General features: G+C 42.2%; 1 protein-coding gene across 1 annotated transcript in view; it reads left to right on the top strand.

Annotated features, from left to right (window-relative positions):
* Positions 1-24,977, top strand: part of mydgf (myeloid-derived growth factor) — a 54,671-nt gene extending 29,694 nt beyond the window's left edge. The window contains exons 5-6 of the mRNA XM_067968131.1: positions 22,943-23,015; positions 23,870-24,977. Coding sequence (XP_067824232.1) covers positions 22,943-23,015; positions 23,870-23,949 — 153 coding nt within the window. The 3' untranslated portion in view covers positions 23,950-24,977. The remainder of the gene's footprint in view (positions 1-22,942; positions 23,016-23,869) is intronic.
* The last annotated feature ends 1,017 nt before the right edge of the window (positions 24,978-25,994 follow it).

Raw genomic sequence — 25,994 nt, 5'->3', positions numbered from 1 at the left:
AAAAAGGGAAACATAACAAAAATTTGCACATTGACAGCAACAGCCACTAAAACACTACTGAAATCCTAGTTTTAACTCAGAAGGTGATATCATGGTAGCAGTTGGTATATTAATAGGCAGAAAAGGGAGTTTTCACGTCTGACTGCTTTAAGGTCAGGCCACCTTATTATGGTTTGCAGTGCTACTTTTAAGTCCATATAATTCGGAAAATGTTGGATCCTGTGGGGGATTTGTTCCTGTTGGCCAGCAATTAGTACAAACAAGTTAACTTTTTAATTTATCTCCTAACTCCTTAAATTCACCTTGCAGGACCTTATCCCTTTTTTTTTAACCTATGTCGTTGGTACTGATATGGACCACAACTACTGGCTGTTCACCCTCCCCCTCCAGAATGCCCTGCAGCCGCTCCGTGACATCCTTTACCCTAGCACCAGGGAGGCAACATACCATCCTGGAGTCACGTTTGCGGCCGCAGAAACGCTTATCTGTTCCCCTTACAATTGAATCCCCTATGATAGATTGGGAAACTTTACTAAAAGGGATGATGGTGGATAGGCAATGGCTAATATTTAAAGAACGTGTGCAGGAATTACAACAATTATTCATTTCTGTCTGACGCAAAAATAAAACAGGAAAGGTGGCTCAACCGTGGCTTACAAAAGAAATTAGGGATAGTATTAGTTCCAAAGAGGAGACATATAAAATTGCCAGACAAAGCGGCAAGCGTGAGGATTGGGAGCAGTTTAGAATTCAGCAAAGGACAAAGAGATTGATTAAGAGGGGAAAAATAGAGTATGAGAATAAACTAGCAGGGAACATAAAAACTGACTGTAAAAGCTTCTATAAATATGTCAAGAGAAAAAGATTAGTGAAGACGAATGTAGGTCCTTTACAGTCAGAAATGGGGAACAAAGAAACGGCAGAACAATTAAACACATACTTTTGGTTCTGTCTTCACAAAGGAGGACACAAATAACCTCCCAGGAATGTTAAGGATCCAAGGGTCTAGTGAGAGGGAGGAACTGAAGGAAACCAGTATTAGTAAAAAAAAAGTGCTAGGGAAATTAATGGGGCTAAAGGCTGACAAATCCCCAGGACCTGATAATCTACATCAGGAAGTGGCCCTAGAAATAGTGGATGCATTGGTGATCATCTTCCAAAATCCTATAGACTCAAACAGTTCCAACAGATTGGAAGGTGGCAAATGTAACCCCACTATTTAAAAAAGGAGGGAGAGAAAAAACAGGGAATTACAGACCAGTTAGCCTAAGATCAGTAGTGGGGAAAATGCTAGTCAATTATAAAAGATGTGATAACAGAACACTTGGAAAGCATTAATGGGATTGGACAAAGTCAGCATGGATTTATGAAAGGGAAATCATGCTTAACAAATCTCAAAAAAACTCCAGTAGGATGTAACTAGTAGAATAGATAGGGGAGAACCAGTGGATGTGGTGTACTTGGATTTTCAGAAGGCTTTTGATAAGGTCCCACACAAGAGGTTATTATGCAAAATTAAAGCACATGGGATTGGGGGGAATATACTGGCATGGATTGAGAATTGGTTGACAGACAGGAAACAGAGAGTAGGAATAAACATGGACAAAAGAGCTGAATTCCAGAGGTGAGGTGAGAGTGACTGCCCTTGACATCAAGGCAGCATTTGACCGAGTGTGGCACCAAGGAGCCCTAGTAAAACTGAAGTCAATGGGAATCAGGGGGAAAACTCTCCAGTGGCTGGAGTCATACCGAGCACAAAGGAAGATGGTAGTGGTTGTTGGAGGCCAATCATCTCAGCCCCAGGACATTGCTGCAGGAGTTCCTCAGGGCAGTGTCCTAGGCCCAACCATCTTCAGCTGCTTCATCAATGACCTTCCCTCCATCATAAGGTCAGAAATGGGGATGTTCGCTGATGATTGCAGAGTGTTCAGTTCCATTTGCAACCCCTCAGGTAATAAAGCAGTCTGAGCCCGCATGCAGCAAGAACCAGACAACATCCAGGCTTGGGCTCATAAGTGGCAAGTAACATTCGTGCAAGAGAGGGTCGAACCACATCCCCTTGACATTCAACGGTATTACCATTGCCGAATCCCCCACCATCAACATCCTGGGGGTCACCATTGACCAGAAACTTAACTGACCAGCCATATAAATACTGTGGCTACAAGAGCAGGTCAGAGGCTGGGTATTCTGCAGCGAGTGACTCACCTCCTGATTCCCCAAAGCCTTTCCATCATCTACAAGGCACAAGTCAGAAGTGTGATGAAATACTCTCCACTTGCCTGGATGAGTGCAGCTCCAACAACACTCAAGAAGCTCAACACCATCCAGGACAGAGCAGCCCGCTTGATTGGCACCCCCTCCACCACCCTAAACATTCACTCCCTTCACCACCGGCGCACTGTGGCTGCAGTGTGTACCATCCACAGGATGCACTGCAGCAACTCGCCAAGGCTTCTTCGACAGCACCTCCCAAACCCACAACCTCTACCACCTAGAAGGACAAGAACAGTAGGCACATGGGAACAACACCACCTGCATGTTCCCCTCCAAGTCACACACCATTCTGACTTGGAAATATATCGCCGTTCCTTCATCGTCGCTGGATCAAGATCCTGGAACTCTCTTCCTAACAGCACTGTGGGAGAAACTTCACCACACGGACTGCAGCCGTTCAAGAAGGCAGCTCACCACCACCTTCTCAAGGGCAATTAGGGATGGGCAATAAATGCTGGCCTCGCCAGCGACGCCCACATCCCATGAACGAATTTTTCAAAAATGGTTCTTTTTCCGGATGGCAGGCAGTGACTACTGGGGTACCGCAGGGATCAGTGCTTGGGCCCCAGCAATTCACAATATATATCAATGATTTGGATGAAGGAACTAAATGTAACATTTCCAAGTTTGCAGACAACACAAAGCTGGGGTGGAATGTGAGCTGAGAGGAGAATGCAAAGAGGTTCCAATGTGATTTAGACAAGTTGGGTGAGTGGGCAAGAACATGGCAGATGCAGTGGATAAATGTGAGGTTATCCACTTTGGTTGTAAAAACAGAAAGGAAGATTATTATCTGAATGGTGATAGATTGGGAAAAGGGGAGGTGCAACGAGACCTGGGTGTCCTTGTACACCAATTGCTGAAAGCGAGCATTCAGGTACAGCAAGCAGTTCGGAAGGCGAATGGTATGTTGGCCTTCATTGCAAGAGGATTTGCGTACAGGAGCAGAAATGTCTTACTGCAGTTATATAGGGCCTTGGTGAGACCACATCTGGAGTAGTGTGTGCAGTTTTGGCCTCATTATCTGAGGAAGGTCCTTGCCATGGAGGGAGTGCAACGAAGGTTTACCAGACTGATTCCTGGGATGGCAGGACTGACTTATGAGGAGAGATTGGGTCGACTAGGCCTATATTCACTGGAGTTTAGAAGAATGAGAGGTGATCTCATCGAAACATATAAAATTCTAACCGGACTAGACAGACTAGATGCAGGGAGGATGTTCCCGATGGCTGGGAGTCCAGAACCAGGGGTCACAGTCTCAGGATACGGGGTATGCCATTTAGAACCGAGATGAGACATTTCTTTACTCAGGGTGGTGAGCCTTTGGAATTCTCTGCCACAGAAGGCAGTGGAGGCCAATTCATTAGATGTATTCAAGAAGGAGATAGATCTATTTCTTAATGCAAAAGGGATCAAGGACTATGGGGAAAAAGCAGGAACAGGGCACTGAGTTAGACGATCAGCCATGATCATTTTGAATGGCGGAGCAGGCCCGAATGGTCCACTCTTGCTCCTATTTTCTATGTTTACTGCATTTTTGTGTGTTAAAAGAATCAGAGTACTCGGGTTTTGCAAAATATAAAGTGAGACATTCTGTACCTTTTTTATAGAAGTACTTTGTGCTTATTCATCAGTGGGAGTATAATTGTATTTCTATAAAATGTATTAATGTACATTTTTCATTTGCTGCACAGAGATATGATTGTAGATTTGAAACCACACTATTATCCTGCAGCTACCAGTTTGAGACTGATACCTGCTTTAGGAGAATGCAGAGCCAGTTATACTAGGCTCAAGGGGGTCAATTTTCGGATGGCCGAGCGGGTGCGTTCGTGGCGGGGGTGGGGGGCACTCCTAAAATTGGGGATTCCCAGGGCGGGTCCGGAGCCCGGCTCCAACCCGCCCAATTCCGGGTTCCCCAATGATGCGCTTAGATGCGCGCGCAGCCCCCGCATGCGGGACTCCCACCGACAATTAAAGCCGGTGGGATCCTGCTTGAAGCAATTAATTACATAGTTCAGGTCGTTTGCAGACCTGATTGGGAGGATATTTTAGGAGGGGTGGGATTTTCATGTCAACAGAGCGTGTTTCCCATGCTGGGGGAAACACTCCCATTTGAATCAGACGTGTTGCAGCCACCAGCCTGTGGGAGCTGCAAAGGTCCATTCGACAGGTGGGGGGTGGGAGACCCTCACTTATTGCAGGAGGCCACTCTGTCACTTTGGACAAAGTTTGGCCTGCACCACCCTCCTCCTGACACTAAAATTCACCAACTTGGAACGTCAACTCCGTGTGCAGACACATTTACCTACCTTGCAGACCCCTCAAATGTACATCTTCCGGTGGGGGCTGCCATAGCTGCAGTCATGACCTCACCGGAGGACGAACAGCATCACTGGCATCGCCGGCCACGCCGTCCACCTCTGACGTGGAGCTCCACAACACAGTGCTGTGACACATCCACCTGCAAAGCAGGAGGGAGGGCAACCGCAGAGAGAGATGCGTCGCAGAATGCACTACCCTCGCCACAGGGTCTACAGACCGAGGCTCAGCTTCCTGGACCTTGCTGAGGAGCAGTGCACGTGGAGGCTCAGAGTCACTCGACATGTAGTCGTGGACATCTGCAGCCTCCTTGATGCTGAGCTGCTCCTGGCTGGCCCAGGCACCATCTTCTTGCCTGTCGCTGTCAGAGTCACCATTGCCCTCAACTTCTTCTCCGCATCCCTCCAGGGTGCCACCGGGGACATCGCCGGCGTCTCTCAGTCGTCTGTACAAAAGAGCCCTGCAAATACACCTACACCCACTCTGCAGTGACCCAATGGGTGGCATCAGGTGTGGATCTTCATGGTGATCCTCAGGAAAGGGAATTATTGCACAAACCAGACAAGATTTGCAAAGACATGGAAGTAGTGCTGATAAAATTTAATGTGGTTGGCTAATGAAACAAATCTAAATGAAAAAACATGACATTCCGTCATACACCCTTGTGCATCCCCTTTGTGCTCACAAAACCTTAACCTTATGTTTACGGGAACCCCTACATGGTGCTACCCCTGTGGCTTCAGCAGAGGTAGTGGCAGGTTGCTCTTGTCCATGCCTTAACCGATGAGATGCTTTGCACGGATGCCCTCTGGGTTTCGGTGCCCATGAGGGCCCCTCCAAAGACTGCTCCACCTGCACCTGTGCAGGGGCAGACTCGGCCATCTGGAGAGGAGGCAGCATTGTGGGTACTGGTTGAGAGGGGGGCAACGGATGAGACGTGGGAGCGCTTTGAATGGCGTCCCCACTTCCATGTCCCCTTTCGCCATCATCCCTCTCCTGGTCCAGGCCCACATCACTCCTTCCACCCTGCTGGACGACAATTTGGAGGACTTGTGTGAAGCCTTGGTAGGCCAGTTGTAATGTATCTGTCAGCCTGTTTAAGGCGTCAGAATGTTGCTCACCCTGAATCTGAACGGCCGTTGTCAGGGCCTGAATGGACACATTGTTGAGCCGTGCTTGAAGCTCGATGGAGGCTAGCCTTCCCTCCGTCGCAGACATTCCCGCACCTACCCGCGCGCTATCTCAGAGATGCCCTCACGTCCCTGTGACACTATCTCGGAGTGTGTGTACCTGTGCCACCATTCCACTCATGCAGGAGTTGGACTCCTCCATCCTCTGCGCGATTGTGGAGAGTGCGTATGGCAACTGTTCCAGTACATCGGCAATCTGCTGCTGCCCCTCGATGACTCTCCTTTTCATGGCTGGCCCCCATGGTTCAGCTGAGCAGAGCCTGGAGAAGAGTGCTTCCACCGACGTGGACTCTCCACGGCTGCCCCTGCCACTAGGGTCTGCTCGTGTTCACATGTGCGTAGTGACTCACCATGTGCAACCCCAACTAACTGAAGACGGGGACCCACCGAGGTGTGTGCATCTGCGCTGGTGGATGGCTGGCTCTGATGTGACGCTGGCCCCTCAGAGGTCGGCAGGTCCTCTGAGGAATCGCCCTCCGCAGTCACGGCGGTCGCAATGGCCCTGCAAGAGAACAGAAAGCAATATTAAGCATGTGGACAGACGTTGAGGTGCTGCAGATGCCAAGTGATGTTAAGATCATTCGCTATCATGAGTGCTGAGTGTTAGATTTCTGTCACTAGCCGCTTGTGCGCTCCCAGTTTCGGCGTACACCACGAACAGGCACTCCAGCGTGCGGCTTATTGCTAATGGCTGATGCTCTGCGTCCGTTCGGACCACCTGGTGTGGCAGGTCCCCTCCGGTCCTGGCCCCCTCCCAGGCATTCTGGCATCTCTTCTCCTATCAAGGCAAAACATAGAGAGGCAAGATTGAGTGATGGCTGCATAGTGACCTGCTGCATGCATTGGTGTGGGTGGGGGTGACCGTGAGGGAGATGCATGGGAGGGTGCGTGTGAGACATAGCCATGAGATTGTATAAGGATTGGGTTGCGTGATTGTGCTCGAATGGGAACTGGGGCGGCGAGTAAGTGCAGGCAAGGTGAGGATGATGGTTGAGTGGATGTGAGGAGTGATGCGAGAGCATTGTGGTAGCAGTGCAGAAGGAGTTGTGTGGTGGTGGAGGTGATGTGAAAGACGGAGTGTGGGAGAATGCATAAGTATACTCACTTTGGCTGACCTAGTTAGGTCATTAAAGCGCTTCCTGCACTGGACCCAAGTGGCAACATTGCTGCTGGGGACCTCCTCTGCCATCACGAGCCAGGCCTTGGTGGCAGAGGCAGGCCACTTCCTCCCGTCCGATGGGGAAAAAATGTTTCCCCCCTCCTCCTGACCCCATCGAGCAGCACCTGGAGTGAGGAGTCAGAGAACCTTGGAGCAGCCTTGCCTCTGGCCTGCTCCATGCTGACAATACGGTTCTTTGCTGCAGGAGGAGCATTGAAGGACTGCCCCTTTAAATAGGGCTCCTCCTGCTGACAGCCTGTGATGCGGGTGCACAGTGCGTCCGCTGCGCAAGTCTGCAATGGGAAACCCGAAAGCACACGTAAGTACTTTCAATTAGGCTGCGATCGCGTGCGGAGTACACAGATTTCATTGGGCGCGTTACCCACGCACCCAGTTCGACCGCCCCCCCCCCCCCTTTGCTGGCAACCCGCCTCCTTCCTAATATCGGGCCCTAGGTCACTGTGTGATCAAGGAAATCAGACCTCCTGTGTGCAAGTGTGCATGTGCATCTAGAGAGCTCTGCTCACCAATCACGTATGTTTTTAGTCTTCGTGACGAACTGATGAAACTGTTGGTTCTTTGCTAGAACTAAAAAAGTTCAAAAATTACATTTTAAAAGTATGAGAACTTTTCATAGTCTTCCCTACAGTGGTTGCACTTATATTAAAGCTAGTATAAAGCTAAAGCAGTGCAAGACCATCTCCTTGGGGTGATCAGTCATTCACCTCTAAAGAACAGGATGGTGGTGGTGAGCATGGACCTTTACCTTTCGCATCAGGACATTTCTTTCCCACAGAAAAATGAAAAAATGAATGAAAACTATAATACAAACTCAGTAATGCCCAGTGTGACTGGCAGGAATGTAGGAATGAGATCCGGTAAAGTAACATTTGTAGATATGTGTGCACTTTTGTCCAAAAAAACTTTTGGGACAACTCCTAACTGGATGATCCTACAGATTTATTTAAAAGGGACCCTAAGCCTACTTCTCTTAAAGTAGGAGAGCGAAATTGAGATATAGTCTTGAGAAAACATGAGAGCTTTATACAGACAAAGAAAGAAGGAGATAGAGTAGAAGACAAAGAACTCGTGAAAGAGAGAAAAACAGAGATTTTGTTAACTTGTTTTGCTGAAATGTCAAGGGAAATCAACTAGTCTGATTAAAAGGAACATGAATCATTCCAAAATGAATTAAATTCATAGATCACTATGTACCAGGAGCACATGGGAAAAGGAGTGCCCAAGTATACTGGGCTGGGACAAGGTAGATTTGACTGCTTCTGGGACTAGAACACACATACTGGCCAGAAACCACCCTCCACTGTCTTTACTGAGTAATCAACGATTAGCATGGATCAAGTTTTATTCCAGAGCCCAGGATAAGACACTGGTTTTCAGGGTCTACATTGAGCAAAGCCCAGAATCTTCATCTTTCTCTTCTCTTCCTTGCCACTCCACCCTCTGGTATTTAATCTCTTTAATTGGCCTGTTGCTTTAAAGGGAAAAGATGCTGGGCAATTCTGTGAATTCACTTGTATATGGTATATGTGGGAAAGTCGGGCTTAAATATATATTTAAATGTTTGTGGCATGTGAGCTCAAAAAAATCAGTTTCTATTTTTTGTGTCATACTTGAGCATTTTTGATATCACTAGAATGCTTGGGGTGCAACCGTTTTTTAAAAAAAATTCGATCCTGGCCCCTGATTCTATACAAGTCTGTTCAAGATGTTTGTAATCAACTTAGCCTGCCTTAAATGTATGCTAATAGATTATTGTTTCTGTATATTTACTTCAATTTGTTATTGTGGAGGATAGCTTTCAGTTTAAGGGTTGGCTGGTCATTCATCTTCACTGAGTTTTCCAGCCTGAGTCTGCTGGCCAGTTTGATTTAGATTTCAAAAGTAATATTTAGGTAACATGATGCAGCTGAAAGAATAGTAACAGGGCCAGGCAGCCAGTATAAAGAAGGTCCTTTGTAGCTTTATCTTTTAAAGTGCATATAGCTGACTTTTTTAATGAGCAGATGAACTCTAGAATAATTCTCACCAGAATGTTCCATGATGCGATTGAGGATTTTGTTACAATTCAGTAGAATTACACTCCAGGGAATATGTGATTTGGTTGCCTTATGAACTATAGATACTGCATTGTTTTTATGTTCAAGGTTATTACAGAGGCTTAACCAGAGGGGCTTTGTGTTTTTGTGTGGTTTACTCTGTTATAACTTACTGCTCCATGGAATAAATAGCCAAAACAAAAATTGCTATTAAAAAATAAATATGTTCTCAATTTTTCCCTCCACTTTTTCTGCCAATCATCTTCCCTCCTGGAGGTGTCAGCTCCTTGTTGGAGTACCTTTCTGACTGGTCACTGTGTGTGAATCCAGACAGTGTGTGTCACCAGGCTGTTTGATCATGGAAAGCATCACAGCTGAACCTGATATTATCCTCCGTTAACATCCACATACCTGCACTTCTGTGCGCTGGATAATGATCAGATTTAGAAATCATGCCTATGTTTTTGTATGTTCCCCTCTCTAAAGCAGCAGCCTTGCGATGAACATTTTCTTCAAACTTTTCTAATGTGGCACCTGTTCTGGTAGATTGTCAAATGTTGAGGGCATAGTAAATAAACCCTAACACAAATCAGATTAAAAGAAAACTAAAATAAACCATTTATTTACAAAGCCAAGGTATGATGAAATCAATTTTTCCTGGAGAACACATCTCTGCTCTGTAGTGTAGCACAGCTTACATATTAATCAAAAAAAACAATTCCTTGCAGATCTCTGATTTACAAATCCTGGGTAATGGCTATGAATTCCAAAGTTTTGTTATATAGACCAAATCTTCCCCAGCAGCCTATTCATCTGAATTTTGGCCTGCCACATTAGAATTTTTATTTGAATAATGCTAATGCATGCAAGTAGCAACCTTGAAGGTAAATCTACAAGTTTAAGTTCTAGTTAGCATCAACATGAGTAGCAGGAAATCATAACACAATGGACATATCATAAATCAGTCGATGTAAGCACTAAGACTTGTGTAAGATCTTCAGAGCTGAACAGAAGTTGACTTTTATTCCTCCCCCAATTCATGCTGGATATGGTTCCAGATGCTGCAAGTCTTCTGATACCTCGCTCAAGTAGCTATCTCATGCATGAGCTTAGATGCCGAGTGCTTGCAGGATATTTGACTGGGGATGCACATGGGGGATTGAAACCACACATGTTTTCAGCATAGAAGGAGGCCATTTATCTCATGTCTGAGATGGCTTTTTGCTAGAGCAAACCAAAACTAATCCCATTGCCCTGCTCTCTTCCCATAGCCTTATCTTCCTCTACTTCAAATATTTATCCATTTTTCTCTTTAAAAGATGCAATGGTCTCTGCCTCAACCATAACCTGTGGTAAAGCATTCCATCCTTCAACAACCCTCTGTGTAAATAACTCTCTCCTAACCCCTCTCCTTACCCTTTTAGTGAATATTATAAATTGATTACACCCCAATCAGAGGAAATAATTGTTCCCAATTCACACCAACAAACGAGTCATTTTTTAAAAAAAAACCTTATTAAAGCTTTTTGGCTTTCTCTGCTCCAGTGGAAAAGCTCAATATTTTAAGTGTCTCTTCACAATTATAACTTCCCATCTCTGGCTTCAACCTGGTGAATCTATGGTTGTGTGCTCTATGGCTTTAATGTTCTTTCTGAGGTGGGATGCCTAGAACTGTACAGTGTACTCTAGCCTAACCAATCTTTTGTATAAAATCATCATTACTATTTTTTTATTCGTTCATGGGATGTGGGCGTCGTTGGCGAGGCCAGCATTTATTGCCCATCCCTAATTGCCCTTGAGAAGGTGGTGGTGAGTCGCCTCCTTGAACCGCACTTCTTTACACTGATACTCTGTGCCCCTCTTTATAAAACGCAAAATTCTAGTAGCCTTTTTTATGGCTTTGTTTGTCTCCACTCGGACTCTCGGGATTATGTATTTGAATTCCTTGATCTTTGTTCATCTACCTTTTGGTGTCTTTCCGTCAAGTGCATATTCCCATTCCTTTTTTTCCTCCCAAAATGTATTACCTCTCACTTCTCTGCAATAAATTGTATCCTGCTAACCTGTCTGTTTTCCTGAGGTTTTTGTTTACAAACCTCCTCACTGTTTATCAAACATCCTGCTTTTGTGTTATCAACAAATTTTGAGACAGTGCTTCCTAACCCATGTCGAAATCATCTATATATAGAGAACAAAAATGGATCCAGCACCTGGGATACACCACTTCCAACCCTTCCCCAATCCAAGCAACACCCATTTACCCTAACTGTTTCATGTTTGTCAAGCAACTTTCTATCCATGCTGCCTCATTTCACCTTGTATAATGCACCTGAATTTTTCTAACAAGCCTTTGTGAGACATCTTATTGACCGCCTTTCGAAAATCCTCATATACTACAAACCTGTTATCCAATTGATCGCATCTTAAAAAAAACTCATTTGTCAGACTTGACCTGCCCTTAAAAATCCATGCTGACTGCCCTTCACTAACTCATACATTTATAAATGCTTACTAACTTTATCTCAAATTATGGATTTTAAGTGTTTGCCCACAACCGATATAAGATTAATCAGTCTATAGTTACCTAGTTTATACTTTCTGCTACATTGGGTACTCTCCAGTCTCATGGCACAATTTTCATATTTAAGGAGGATTGAAAAATTGTGCCTAGTGCATCTGCTGCATCCTCTCTGCCTTTTTTCAACAGCCTAAGGTGCATGCCATCAGGCTCCAGTGACTTATCTGCTATTTGTTTTTAGAACCAATCCTTTTCTACAGGTACCTCTAACAATTGTTCCATATCCTCCTATAGCACATCTACATTCTCTCTTCCACCATCATTTGTAAAAATCTGATGCAAAATATTTGTTTAATATCTCCACCTTACTTTTATCCTCCACAATTGGACTCCATCCTTCATCTCTGGCCCTGCATTCTTTAACTAAACTTTTTCTTTATTTATGCCTATAAAAGCCCTGGCTGTTTCCTTTTATATTATCTAACTAAGGTACAGATCAGGCTTGATGGGCTGAATGGCTTACTCCTGTTCTGTGTTCCCTATCTGTTGGTCTTTTTTCATATTCCTGTTAGCCCTTCTAATCTCCCTTTTCACCTCCCTGTTACAGTTTCTATATCCTCTTGATTATCTTTAAAATTGTTTCCCTTAATTTTATCATATTCCTTCCTTTTAAGTTTGTGTGGTGTTAATCTCTCCATTTATCCATGAAACACTCTATTGATGCACCCCTTTTCACCTTATAGGAATTTATTTCTTTTGTACTCTATCTGTCTCATGTTTGAAGACTTCTGACTGACTGTTGATCTTTCAATCTGTTTGCTATTTTTTCTGCCCAGTTAATTTGGGCCAGATCCCCTTTTATCTCGCTGAACGTTGCTTTTTCCAGTCCATGCCCTTTATCTTTGACTCTACATTATCCTTTTCTATAGTTAACATTGAATCTAAATATGTTGTAGTCACTTTCCTCATTGTTCTACTCTCATCAGTTATTTGCCTCACTTCATTTCCCATAATTAAATCAAACAATACTTCTTTCCTTGTTGGACTAGAAACATACTAATCTCTGAAGCAATCCTGGATGCATGCTAAAAAGTGTTCAGCATTTATTCCAGCCTATCTTGGGATAGTTAAGAGCACAAAGTATTATTCCCCTGTTGAGCTGAGCCCAGTTCTATCCTCACCAGACATGGATAGCAATCAGGAGGAGAAATGCTGTCTCTCCCACCAAATTGGGGTTCTGAAAGCTAATTTGGCAGAGACTGAGGATTGAATCTGGGAGCTTCCTGGCCTATATGGCTTAGTACTATGTTAACCAACTGAAGTGTGGAAGCTTATATTTGTTATGTTAGTGAAATTATGAATGGCTTTTATATTTGTAAAGAATTAAATGTATTATTATGTCCCTTTGTTGTGTGAAGAGCATGTTTATATTCTGAAAATTGCACAGGAAGCTTAGTGTTCCAAAAGTCATCTTTCTATTTTGATCTTCATGCATCAGCAAGATTATGTGAACTGTGAGGTATCTTGTTAATTAAGCATATCATCAGTGTGAGTAATGTAAAAAGAGACCCATCTAGTTGTGTAATTAGCTTGTCATTTCTGAAAAGAATATATCATTTCAGGTGGCAACCCTAAAATAATTTAGTGTAATTGCTCCTAACATGGATGTTCGAGCAGTTTTTTTTAGCTTCATCAATAATTCAGTAGTTATTAATCTTTCGTATAATGCATGCTTATTTTGTAGCTGGTCGCATATTGAATTGTGTATAATAACATAACTTTATAGATGGTGTCTTTCTAAATTTTTTTGAAGTTAGCTTTTAAAGAATAAATTATTTAAGTTCTTACTTCCTTTTCACCACCGCGTCCCATATGGTGTATTTTGAATTGATATAAAATGTACAGTGTAGCTTGAGTGTGAAGTTGCCCAAATCAAGTATGGAAGAGCTAGTATTTCGCCAGTTAGGCTTCATAACAGCTGCAGTGTAACTCGCAATGTGACGTCATCACTACCAAATCAAATTGAGTATTGGGATGTATAACTAGATGCGTCATGTATAAATCCAGGGGCATAATATTAGTTTCTTTGTAGAGCATTAATAAGATCACAGTAGGTGTAAAGTGTCTATTTTCAGCAAACATATTTGCAAAATGTCACTGAGACAAGTGCAGTGGTTTGAAGATTTAAATCATTGGAGCTGTAGTAAGCTTCTTGCAGATAGATATTTTCTTCCCGTGAAAACCAATTTCGGGAGTAGAGAAATATGAAACAAATGTTGAAACTTGCAAAGGGAATTGATAAGCTGAAGGTTGAGACGTTATGCAGGACAACTAGATTCTGATATTAAATGGCAAGTATATTTGAAGTTTTAGATGGCATTGCAAATTATGAATTAAAACGCCAGTGAGCATTGAGAATGTAGTACTAACATTGAGGGAGGGCCTAATGACACTGGTGAACTGGATTCAGACTCAAACATGGAGATGGTCAATGTTAGACAAATGGTGGAGATGTAAGATGATTGAATAATGCTGGATCAAGGAATCTAACCTGTCAGAAGGACTTGGATATAGGAGTAAAATGGCTAGTCACTGGTGGCGTTATCAGCTAAATATGTAACGTTATAATTTTAGAAGAGACGTATTACCTGGCATACAGCCGTAGAAGAATGGTCTCCCAGATAAGACATTAATGAAAAAAATTGTATTGGGACTAAGGTCAGCTGGGGACTATTAAAAACACCTAGTTGCAAATGTGGGATGGCTTTAAAAAGGGTATTTTGTTAGGAGAAGGGGAGAAACGTGTATCTAACTAGATGGATTACTGTAAGGCATAAGTAGGCAGTTCAGCTAAAGGGGGAGGTAGAATCAGGATTAGGTGAAAGGTGGAGTTCTTTGTACAGAGGTTTTTGTGAATTGTGATTTGCACCAAAGAATTGATATTTTAAATAATTATAACAGCAATTTGTACATTTAATAAGGAACTTTAAAATTTTGTTCAAAAATAAAGAAATGAAAGGATTGCAGGTTTAGCGATGGGGCAAATGATTGCAATAACTTCTTAACTTGAATTCCTTATTATCAAGGTATCCCACATGGTAGCTGTATATTTGTTTGAAAGCTTTATGCTTTCACATTACCTGCTGTGTCTCATTGTGTGGATCAGTCAACTTGGCTAGTTACCAAATAGAATTATTAACTGCTTGCTAAAGTGATAAGCTGCAGAGCCAGCAGCAATTAAAATACATTTCTAGGCATTTGCATTTTAATGGCCTTTATTTAAGAAATATACACAACAGTCCTTATAACATAAAATAAACCTCAAATCAAGTATATTATATTCTTAAATCTTTACATGAAGTATCTCTACTTAATTATATGTTTTGGAAGACTGTTCAAGACATAATGTATAAACAAACATAGTATTGCGTTGTGTGCAGAAGTGGAGTGTATCACTAAAATATTGTACCTTGCTAGTATTCTATTCAGATTAAGATAAGAAATTAAATGCTCTAAAATTAAGAAAGGCAAAGAGTGGTTTAATTGGATAAACGTCAACACATCTATCAATCTCAGTCTTGAAAATTTCAATTGACCCAACCTTTTGGGGTGGGGGAAGAGTTCCAGATTTCCACCATCTTGTGTGGATAAACTGCTTCCTGATTTCACTCCTAAATAGCCTAGCTCTGATTTTAAAATTATACCCGCTTATTCAATCCGTGATATCCTGTGCCCTTCTATTTGTACTTTCAGCTGGGGAATTTGATGGAAAATGCAAAGACTACCTTGTATGCTAATTGTGGGGCCTAGGGGCACTGTCGCATATGTCAAGGTGTGCTCTTTAGTTGTTAGTCAATTTTGTTAAGTGGGGCAGTGTAGACTGCTGAATGTTATTGAAGAAGCAATGCCTGACAATGCAGTTATCCCAGTACCCCTGTAGGTTTTAATAACAGCTTGCATTTATATAGCGCCTTTAACATAGTAAAACGTCCCAAGGTGCTTCGCAGGAGCGTTATGGAACAAAATTTGACGCCGAGCCATATAAGGAGATATTGGGACAGGTCGAAGAGGTAGGTTTTAAGGAGCGTCTTAAAGGAAGAGAGGCTGAGGGGTTTAGGGGGGGGAATTCTAGAGCTTAGGGCCTAGGCAGCTGAAGGCATGGCTGCCAATGGTGGAGCGATGAAAATTGCAAGAGGCCAGAATTGGAAGAGAGATCTTGGAGGGTTGTTGGGCTGGAGGAGGTTACAGAGATAAGGAGGGCGAGGCCATGGTGGGATTTGACAGCAAGGATTAGAATTTTAATATCAAGGCGTTGCCAGTCTGGGAACCAATGTAGGTCAGCGAGCACAGGGGTGATGGGTGAACGAGACTTGGTGCAAGTTAGGATATGGGCAGCAGAGCTTTGGACAAGCTCAAGTTTGCGAAGGGTGCATGGTGGGAGGCTGGCTAGGAGTGCGTTGAAATAGTGGAGTATACAAGTAACAAAGGCATGGATGAGGGTTTCAGCAGCAGATGAGCTGAGGCAGGGGCGGAGATCGACGATGTTACTGAGGTGGAAGTAGGCGGTCTTGGTGATGGAGCGGATGTGGGGTCAAATAGGTCCCCAAGGTTGCGAATGGACTAGTTCAGCCTCAGACAGTTGCCAGAAGAGGAATGGAGTTTGTGGTGGGGACCAAAGACGGTGGCTTTGGTTTTCCCAATATTTAGTTGGAGAAAATTTCTGCTCATCCAATACTGGATGTCGAATAAACAGCGTAACAAATCATTGGCAGTGCAGGGGTCAAGAGAGGTGGTGATGAGGTAGAGCTGGGTGTCATCAGCGTACACGTGGAACCTGATGTTGCGTTTTCAGATGATGTAGCTGAGGGGCAGCATGTAGATGAGAAATAGGAGGAGGTCAATGATACTTGGAGGGGCTCCAGAGGTAACTATGGGAGTGGAAGGAGAAGCCTTTGCAAGTGATTCTCTGGCTAAGACTGAATAGATAGGAATGGAACCAGGTGAGGGCCGTTCCACCCAGCTGGACGACGGAGGAGAGGTGCTGGAGGAGGATGGTGTGATCAACCGTGTCAAAGGCTGCAGACAGGTCGAGAAAAATGAGGAGGGATAGTTTACCACGGTCACATGGGATTCATTTGTAACTTTGATAAGGGCTGTTTCAATGCTGTGGTAGGGGCAGAAACCTGATTCGAGTGGATCAAACATGGTTGTTGAGGTGATAATTTGAAATGCTGTTTAGTCATTTTTTAACGGAGTTACTTAGTTTATTGCTACTATAGGGGAAAATTCTCCCTTCAGCCAGTGTGCCTTCATGTTGTGCTAATACTATTCTTTGGTGCTCTTAATTTATCATCAAGTTGCTCACACCGCCAGTACTTCCCCCTAGAGTTATAAAAGAAGATGCTGTCACCGAGCACAATTCGAGCTTGGAAGGACAAAAATGTACAGTTGGATGTTTCTTAGTGACTACTGTGGGTTGTTTCTCTCTTAAAACATTGGATACTTTAGGGGAGAGAATTTTAAGCAGTATATAATATTAGGGTCTGGTACTGGTGGTAACATCTGTCAGATGGTAACAGCAATTTGAAGCAATGAAGTAACAGTATCACACAAGCATATCATGTGACATTGAAATGTGATCGCTTAAGTAATTAATTATTGCTATCAATATGCCAAATAAGCATTGTGGCAGCATGTTAATGCTTCTTTTTAGTGCATTTCTCAATGTCTTGAGAGTAAACATTAAAATCAATTTCCTCAGCCCTAAGGTTTGCACAAGTGTTTTAACTGGAGGGTTAAAACATAATAAATGCTGTTGCATTTATTGCAGTTTGATTTTCTTGTAAACTGAGCAGCTGAATATGTGGAGCAGTATCAGTGTTGCCATATTCAATTATAAAGGGTGGAATTTCAACAGAAGCACCAGCTTATTATGCTGACAGCAATACAGATGTAATTCTAGTTAAGTGGGATGTTATACCATTATTCAAAAGACATGTGCGTATCTTTTTTAATACTGTTTGAATGTGAATGTGATGTTGTTAGAGGGGAAGCCGTTTTTATTACTTCATATAATAAAGCAGATGTCATTTATACGGCTCATTTGCCATGTGAAATGTTGGCATGAAGGTCAGCTCAGAAGACATTGGAAGGGCATCCTGCAGCATTTGAACAGCAAGCCTTCCAAAATATAGTTTAATAGTTCTCTGTGCTTTTTAGAATAATTGTCCAAATAAAAGTTTGATATTGTAGGAGGCAAATACCTCGTCCTATATGCTTTTTCTCTTCCCTGCTTCCTCAGTGTTGAAATCAAAACTGATTGCATTACTTCTGACTCTTAACTCATTCTTTCTGAAGATCTCAAAACTGTGGAACTCCTCGCATCATCGTTTTTCTCTTCTACAGTGTAAACAGATGAGAAATTAAATAGTGATTATGTTCTCTTTTTTTCAACATGTATCTGCTCTATGGATCTTGGCTCTTCAACCTTGCATTCTATATATAATGTATTAAAAATCTTACATCTGTGCACAGTTCCTGTCTATAAAACTAATTGTCACATTTTTGTCTCACTTCTGTGTCAGCTTTTGCCATTATACATTCCTTTGTCCACATTTATAATGGAAATGGCAAGTAAACATGTAATGCTGTAATTAGACCCTCCTGCTTGTGGTGGCACTGTAGTGCCTCAGTTTTGCATCTCTCAACTCAGTCTGTACTGCAAAGAAACTCTTGTGCTTCCCAAATTTTTCTAAGTTTTGCTGTTTAACTATAAAATAAAATCAAAATGTTAAAAAGATAAGGGCGCAATGTGTTAATTTAAAATGGGGATTGAATAATGTTTGCACACCCTAGTCCAATTATCCCACTCCCTTTAACTCCCATTTCACCTACAGGCCACACTTGGTCTTGACTCCCTATATGCAACACCTCATCAACTAATTTTTTTAAAGTACTAACGTAGCAATTAAGTAAATCCCTAATGTTTTTTGATACACTTTGAAAACAGATTCACTTTTTACAGGAAAAATAAACTGCAGCAGATACAGATCATTGACCAGTATCTCATCTGGATTATTGTGCTGGTATGAAATTGTTCAGATTATACATGAATGCTTTTGTGAACTTCTGCTCAGTGCGGCTTTGAAAATGATTAAGCTTTACTTTGGAAGACTTGACCTAGAGGTGGTGCCAAACCATACATGGCAACTGTCCATCCTTCAAAGAATATTAAATCCTCATATACCTTTCATGCAGATGGTGTATGTATAAGATCTGCAATAGATCTATGTTGCACGGTTTGTAATTGTCGTGTAAACGGGCATAGGCTAGATAGAATGTGATGTGAAGTGATTAAACATCTACTCCAAATCTTTGGATATGTTTATAGTATACATGAGGTGTAGAACTAAGAAGCTGCGGAGCTGGGAACAGTAAACTTCACCCCGTGCTCCCCGCCTCAAAACTTCCTTCCCCTTCTGTGAAGGTAAGAAGACCAACTAGGTTGACTCCACATAAGCCTCCAGTTCATGATGTTTTCTGGAAATGAAGTTTGGCTTCCAGGTGATCCCTGCATGACATTATTTTGCCTTTATAATTATTTGAGTAAACTGGACACTTGCTTGCCAACCTTATGTCAGCCCTGACCTGTAGGCCGCTGTTAGCTACTATGCAGAATATTGGCATGGGATTTTATGTAATTTTTTCCCAATAAGGTAAATATCTTATTTCTAGCTAGCACTTATCTGGGAGTTCAGTTGAATCAGGACCTTGCCACCTAGGTTGCTGTAGCAGCAAACCTTGTCCTTTAACAATTTGATAACCAAGGTGGCTGAAATGAATTATGTAGGAGTGTTCTTGATTTGGAGGGCATGTCCACTTCTATGAAGGACACATACCCAAAATTGTTTCCGCAGACTTTGTTTTTGTCCTATACTTCCAACTGCTGGGGGAGCAGGTGGCTTTTTTTCAGACCTCTACCTGTAGCCACTAGGAGTTGTGGCAAAAGAACCAGAGGGAAGATAAGAATTTTTTTTAATGCAGTGAGTTGTTATGATCTGGATTGCACTGCCTGAAAGGATGGTGGATGCAGATTCAATAGTAACTTTTAAAAGGGAATTGGATAAATACTTGAAATGGGAAAAGAACAGGGGTATGGGACTAATTGGATAGCTCTTTCAAAGAGCCAACACAAGCATGATGGTCTGGTTGGTCTCATTCTGTGTTGTATAATTCTATGTAGTGGTGACTGTGGAGGGGGCTGAATGGTGTTGACTGCAACAGTTGCTGCATGGTGATGAATGGGTTAAATTTCTCCCAGCCATATCTTTTCCTTGCCTTCTGCACTCGGCATGCCCCGGATTAGGAACTGAGTGGAGCAGAACATGTGGTCCAACAGTCAGTGCTATTGCTTTGCCTGCTAAAGGGGAACATTGAGAACAAATAGACCATTTCCTTCAGCCAAACGACAGCAAAGACTTTCATTTTTTATAGCACATAAAACACAATGGCCTGGATATAAACTCTGAGCCGGGAAGAGGATTTTTGGACGGGAAATCCAGAAGTAAGGGTTTCCCGCACGTCGTGACGATTTTGACGGTAGGATGTCGGCAAAAATTTTTCAACAAGTTTCGTGCCCGACAGCAAGCCAGATCGACGGGCCACCTGCTTGTCGGGCGGAAAACAGCCGGGGAGAGATCGGGGTCTTCGGAGTTTGGATGTGGGGCCCATCGCGGGGAGGGAGCAGTGAAGTCAGACATCGTTTGGGGGAGGAGGGGGGTGGGGTTGTGGCGTATCGGACTTCATGGGTGGTGTTTAAAAGGTAAGCTTAGTGAGCCGCAGGGAAGCACTCCTGCTCCTCCTGGTCCACAAGCAGTGGAATAAAGGCACTTACCTCATGGACCTTCTCGCTTCATTTTACCTGCTGCGATTCCCGCGGTCCGGGAAATCCGTGCTGGCGGCGTTAAATTCTATTGGCTGTTAAATCTAATTTAAAATCGCCTCATTAATGTGCTAATGAGGTAAATTGGTCGGATAAGTACCCACTCGCCTGTACTAATTATCAACTCTCCTCTGGTGAGAAGGTTACTCGCACACAGCCAAACGTGCCTTTGTTAAAGCCGGAAGTCACGCGTTGGAGCCGGGTTGTGGTCGGGCTGCAAAATTCTATTTTAATTCCCACCCGTTCTTGGGAGTTAAAATTTCCGCAATTTGTCCCACGGCACTCCAGAAAGGAGAGTAGAGGCGCTAACCAACGACACGGTTGAAAAATTAGGCTTTGATGGGACCCTTTAAAAGTATATTTTTTTATTTTGCACATGTATAATGTTTTCGACCATGGCAAGTTACTTGGATCGCAGAGCATGTAGAATGGAACACATGTTCTGGAGGTTGGTGTAAGTGTGCATTGAAAGACCTGGGTGTGTGATTTGTAACATGGGAATCTCTGTTCCAGATACTAAATTCAATCTTTTAATAAGGTTTTATCTGCCTCGCTGATTTAGGAAGAATGGCGTGAAAACTTCTATAGAGAGCAGATAGTTAATTCTTCGAGCCGACTGTTCAAATGTCATTTTTCAGTGGATCTTTCTAATTGCAGAATAATTAAATTGTTTCTGGAACAGGTCCAAGTTAATTGCATCTCCTCAGTATGGATAGAAAAATCAAAATCTGATAAATATTTAAAAACTGTTGTCATTGGACTTGTCTAATGTATTGGGGCCAATACACCGTAGGGAAAAGAATAACAATGCAGCCCATACACTTTCATTCATCACTTCAAACTGCTTCCACCGTCAGTTGTAGAGCTGTAATTTCCTAGTGTTATACATCTCACAATGGTACTGGGTTTTATCAGTTTAAGTAATAAAAGTTACACATGCCCACCATTACACTTTTTACAGTGTTGCTACAAGGATTTAGGTAAAGTGTAATGCCACTTAAGTTATTTAGCTTCTTCCAATTTCCTGTGTTGATTTTCCTCCATTCTTTCCTGATGGTGATGACACATGGTTCATATGCACCAGTGCTCATCCAATACCACAATCACAATGGTCATATGTGAATGTTAAATATCAAGAGAATATTTAACAATGTGACCCATCAGGGCCAATCCTGATCTGTACTCTAACGTCGCGTGCTGTTTCTGGATTCTACGTTAATAAAGCTTCCTCTGTTATCCTTCAATAGAATATGCTATAGGTCCTCAATGAAAGAGGTGTGTTTGTGTAAATCATCAAGTACACCATAGACATGAGATGATAATTGTCTATTTGTAAAATAACCCGTGCAAGTTACTTCATTGTTTTCATGGCAGTACTTTTAAATGTCACCAGTACTCAATACAGAAATACCTTCAGACCTTTTATTTCATAGAAAAATACAGATGGACAGTTATGTGTGTATAAGTATTTGTGAATATCTATTGTGGAACTGAAATTGTACAGTTTAAAAGTAACTGTTTTAGGATGGTAGGAATACTGGTTACAGAGTGATATCGAGTGAATTGTACATGTCAAAGAATCCTGGTTACAAAAGCTATATGTCCCTAGCATTTTGCCACCTATGGAGAGGGAAGAAAAGTTTGGGGTGAGGAATACTGCCCCATCCCTATCCTGGAAATAATGTAAGAATTAGGTAATATATTGCCAGAATTAAAATAACATTGGTTTTGCTGCCTCATTGGTCTCCTTTCAAAGCTGCTGTGATGACAGGTACAGGCAACCCTTCCCTGTAACTGACTAGGAGAGGAGACTAGAAATGGCAGCTCTCCAAGGTGACTAAATTGATGTTTCAAAGTGGGTAATATTTTTTTCTAAATACAAAAAGAGACCACTTCTGAATAGAAATCCTTTTCTCTTCCTTAACCCTGGATTTTTCATGCTCCTGTAAAATGGAGTAGATAATAGGCACCTGATTTTGGACAATGAAATTTACATCTCGTGACTTTTTTAGTCAATGGATTTCTTTTTGTCTCCTTTAAAGGGGTAATGTTGTCATGAAGAAAGTGTTTGCACAATCTGTTAGTCCTAAAATGCAGAACTCTCATCAAATTCCATCATAGTGTGGGACTGTGAGAAATGGTTCCCAGTTCATGCTGCTCTTTCCAGACAGGAGTTCCCTACACCCTTTTCACAAACACCATGCCCATTTAAAATTGAGGCTGTTTTTAAACAAAGATTTTGTATGTCTTTTCAGTGGTTATACTATGTTAAATTTCCAAACCTAAAGTTAATTGTAATGGGGGATTCTTGTATGAAAATTGTAGCTTCTCTACTAATGAAAAAAGTAACTTTCAATAGCCATGCACTCTGATGTTTAATAGAAGGAATTACATTTGGTTTCCAAGTTGTTACTCCCTTAGGTGACACAAACAATTTGATTTGCTAATGTTCCACTTTTCTCTCTCTCTCCTTTCTAGTCTCAAGCAGCAGTAGAAGGCCGCAGTGATGTTCCCCTGAAAGAAGACGAATATGTAATTGGTGAGAATACTGGTAAGTACAATGTACAGAACAAGATAAGCCATTTATCTCTACCCCTTCCAGTGGACTGTGTACAATTTGCCCTGTCTGCATCCTCCTAAATTGATTTAATTCGTGAGATGCAAATAACCACAGGGTGAAATTCAAGGGAGAGGAAACTATGAAATATCCCTCCAAGTTCTGAAGGTAGTCTAGCAAAAACTCCAGCATATCCATCTAACATTAGTGAGCTCTGCCCAGCTACATTCCACAAGTGATATCCTTTTAGTCCAACAGGACTGGGGCCCCCAGGCTATAATTCTCCAGGCTAATACCTCCCCATCTCTGACTAAACTTTCCCTATTCCTAGATATTTTGTCCAGTTCAAATTCAGTTACATTACTGTTTCAAAAGTGAATGGACCCATAATACCCCACACTCCAGGTGTATTGTGACCTGCTCTATTATTGGACGGAGTTCACAGCCCCGGAGCAGCACGCAGAGTGTGATTCATAACTTTAGTTTCTGGCCACTGAGCTTTCTCCAAATGGCTGTTTTTAATTTTACTCAACTGTGTCCCATCAGTTGATCTGAAATTGATAATGAAAAAAGATTTATGCAGCACGCTGGAGAATTGGGGCTGTGGGGCTGCAGAATTCCGATTGCAACTTCACTGGTTAAATAACTTGAATCTGTTCTCTGTTGCATATACCCTTTCAATACATTATATGTTGCCATTAACAGTAATAATGTTATGATTGATAAAGTTCAGCTTGTGTCAAAGTTCTGAACAGGACAGCAATGATGCAGCCTAATCTACAGGGTAGTGAGTCATTAGTTTGTGATGTTATTGTTTTACCAGTAAAGCATTTTTTTTCTTATTACAGTGACCCACAAGGATGGATCATTCAAATCAGAACTGTCCAAGCTTCTAATTGTCGCTCGCACACGACATGATGAACTGTGATTTGGATGCTTTGTTTTTGTAATGATTAAAAATATTCAAAATCTTTCAGGATAAATTCATTCTTTACATTCTCAGCTGCGTAAGTCAGTTAATAGGAACATTTTCGCCTCCCCCCCTCCCCCCCACCTTTGTATCCTCCCTTTCGGCTTCCTTTCTCTAACGGAGCAGTGGGATAGTGTGGACTGCTGATTGCTGCTCGGCCACCTTAAAGCAATCTCGTTTGACATCATGTGCGAGCTTTTGGGCAGATCAGATATCTTTGGTTATTTTTTCACAAACCTTGAGATGAAGTGCCTGGTCTCAACAAGGTGCCTCATTTAACAGCCCAACTGGGAAGAGGCATTAAAACATCCATGGAGGATCACTTGAGGCCAGAGCACTCCCAATAGTCTACAGCTGTTGACCTACCCCAGTAATCCATACAGTTTTTTTTAAAATTACCGTCAGTACCTCACTTAAATCTGATTTAAATATATTAAAATTGTAAATTGTGCATTTAAAAAGTGTACACCCTCCTATCCAATACTGAGACTTTATTGTGTTAATGGAGGTGTATTTGATCAGTTAACATACATTGGGTGCTCTTCAGGATAGAAGAACTACATTTTTTTACACCAAAATATGAAACTTGTTTCTGTAATTGTCAGAGAATGAACCTTGATCTGTATGATGTCCTTACAAAAATAATTTTCGTATGCAAAGGTTTATAAGCAAATTGTTTAATAAACATGGGTGTTAATTTATAGAGCTTACCTACATAGTGCTTAATGAATGCGGCTATAGATGGTGAGGTGCAAACTAATTTTATGTACTCTTGGATTTCCTCCATAATCTTAGATAATGGACAGAAATTGTGTTTTGGGACCACATATGCCTTTATTATTCTGCAATTAATTACAAGTACTGTGATACAAACCTGATTTACCATTTACAGTTAGCCTTGATTTTGGTTGTACATTACACACGCTCCATTGTATTTAGTGTCGGAGCACTCTCACAAAGGGAAATAAATTACTCATGTCAGCTCATTTGTGTATCATTTTATTAATGACTGCTTAAATTTTACTAGTTATTTTATAATCTTCATCTAAACTGCCTTTTCGGTTATATTTTCGTACTTAACTTTTATTTGTGTTTTCACGAAGTGGTAGAAGGCAGTAAATAGTAAGTATTTGGTATCTAGAGTAACTTCCCTCCATTAATCCTTGACGTCTCTCTTTCTGATTTTGTTTTTTCTGCATGTGGGTGAAGGCAAGGGATGACCACATCACAGTTACGATGCTTTTCCCAGTTTTGTACCAAGGGATGGCATAATTTGTTCATGTAGCTGATACTGCACAAGATCAAAACTAAAAGTGATTCTTGAAATAATGTAACTATTTTACTCACACTTCTTGTTGAGAGCCATAATCCCAATCAGTGTCCTGCTTCTGGCTGCTCTTGGGAATACTGGGAATGATGGGACATAGGTATGTGCCTACCACTCCTTACTCAGTGAGCTGATTCCAGTCATGCTGCTGCAGTCAATTACCAAGTGAAGCCAGGCACTTCCTCATAGGATAGATGGTTCTATTTTAGTAGGGTTTTTTCAGTAGCCCTCTAGAATATGGGATAACCATATCTCCTAACAAAACCATTTTGCTGGAGAACAAGAATCCCAGCCTGATCAACATCCTGCAGCTGGGAAATCTGTGAAAGAATAGCATAGAATCTACAGCACCGAAATGGACCATTCCGCCCAACTGGTCAATGCCTGTGTTTACACTCCACAAGCCTCTTGCCTTCCTGACCCTGTATCCCTCTGCCTCATGTATGAATCATGAGGCAGCCAGAGGCACATGAAGTAGCAAATCACAGTCTCTGCTCTCTTTCTCTCCAGGAGGTGGGGCTCTAACAGGGTTGCTTTGGGCAAGATTTTTAGTAGTACAGTCAGGACTTTGTACTGTAGTTGTTTGGGCATTGCTTGTCTCCATTCTCAGCAAGGATTTTGGGTGGAGGGCTTGTTCCACACCACCATTCCCTGTACTATGCTGGCCACTAGTCAT

Source organism: Heptranchias perlo, chromosome 29 (assembly GCF_035084215.1).
Source record: "Heptranchias perlo isolate sHepPer1 chromosome 29, sHepPer1.hap1, whole genome shotgun sequence".
Classification (NCBI taxonomy): Eukaryota; Metazoa; Chordata; class Chondrichthyes; order Hexanchiformes; family Hexanchidae; genus Heptranchias; species Heptranchias perlo.
Note: the sequence above shows the minus strand (reverse complement) of the source record. Positions and strands in the feature narration are given on the sequence as shown.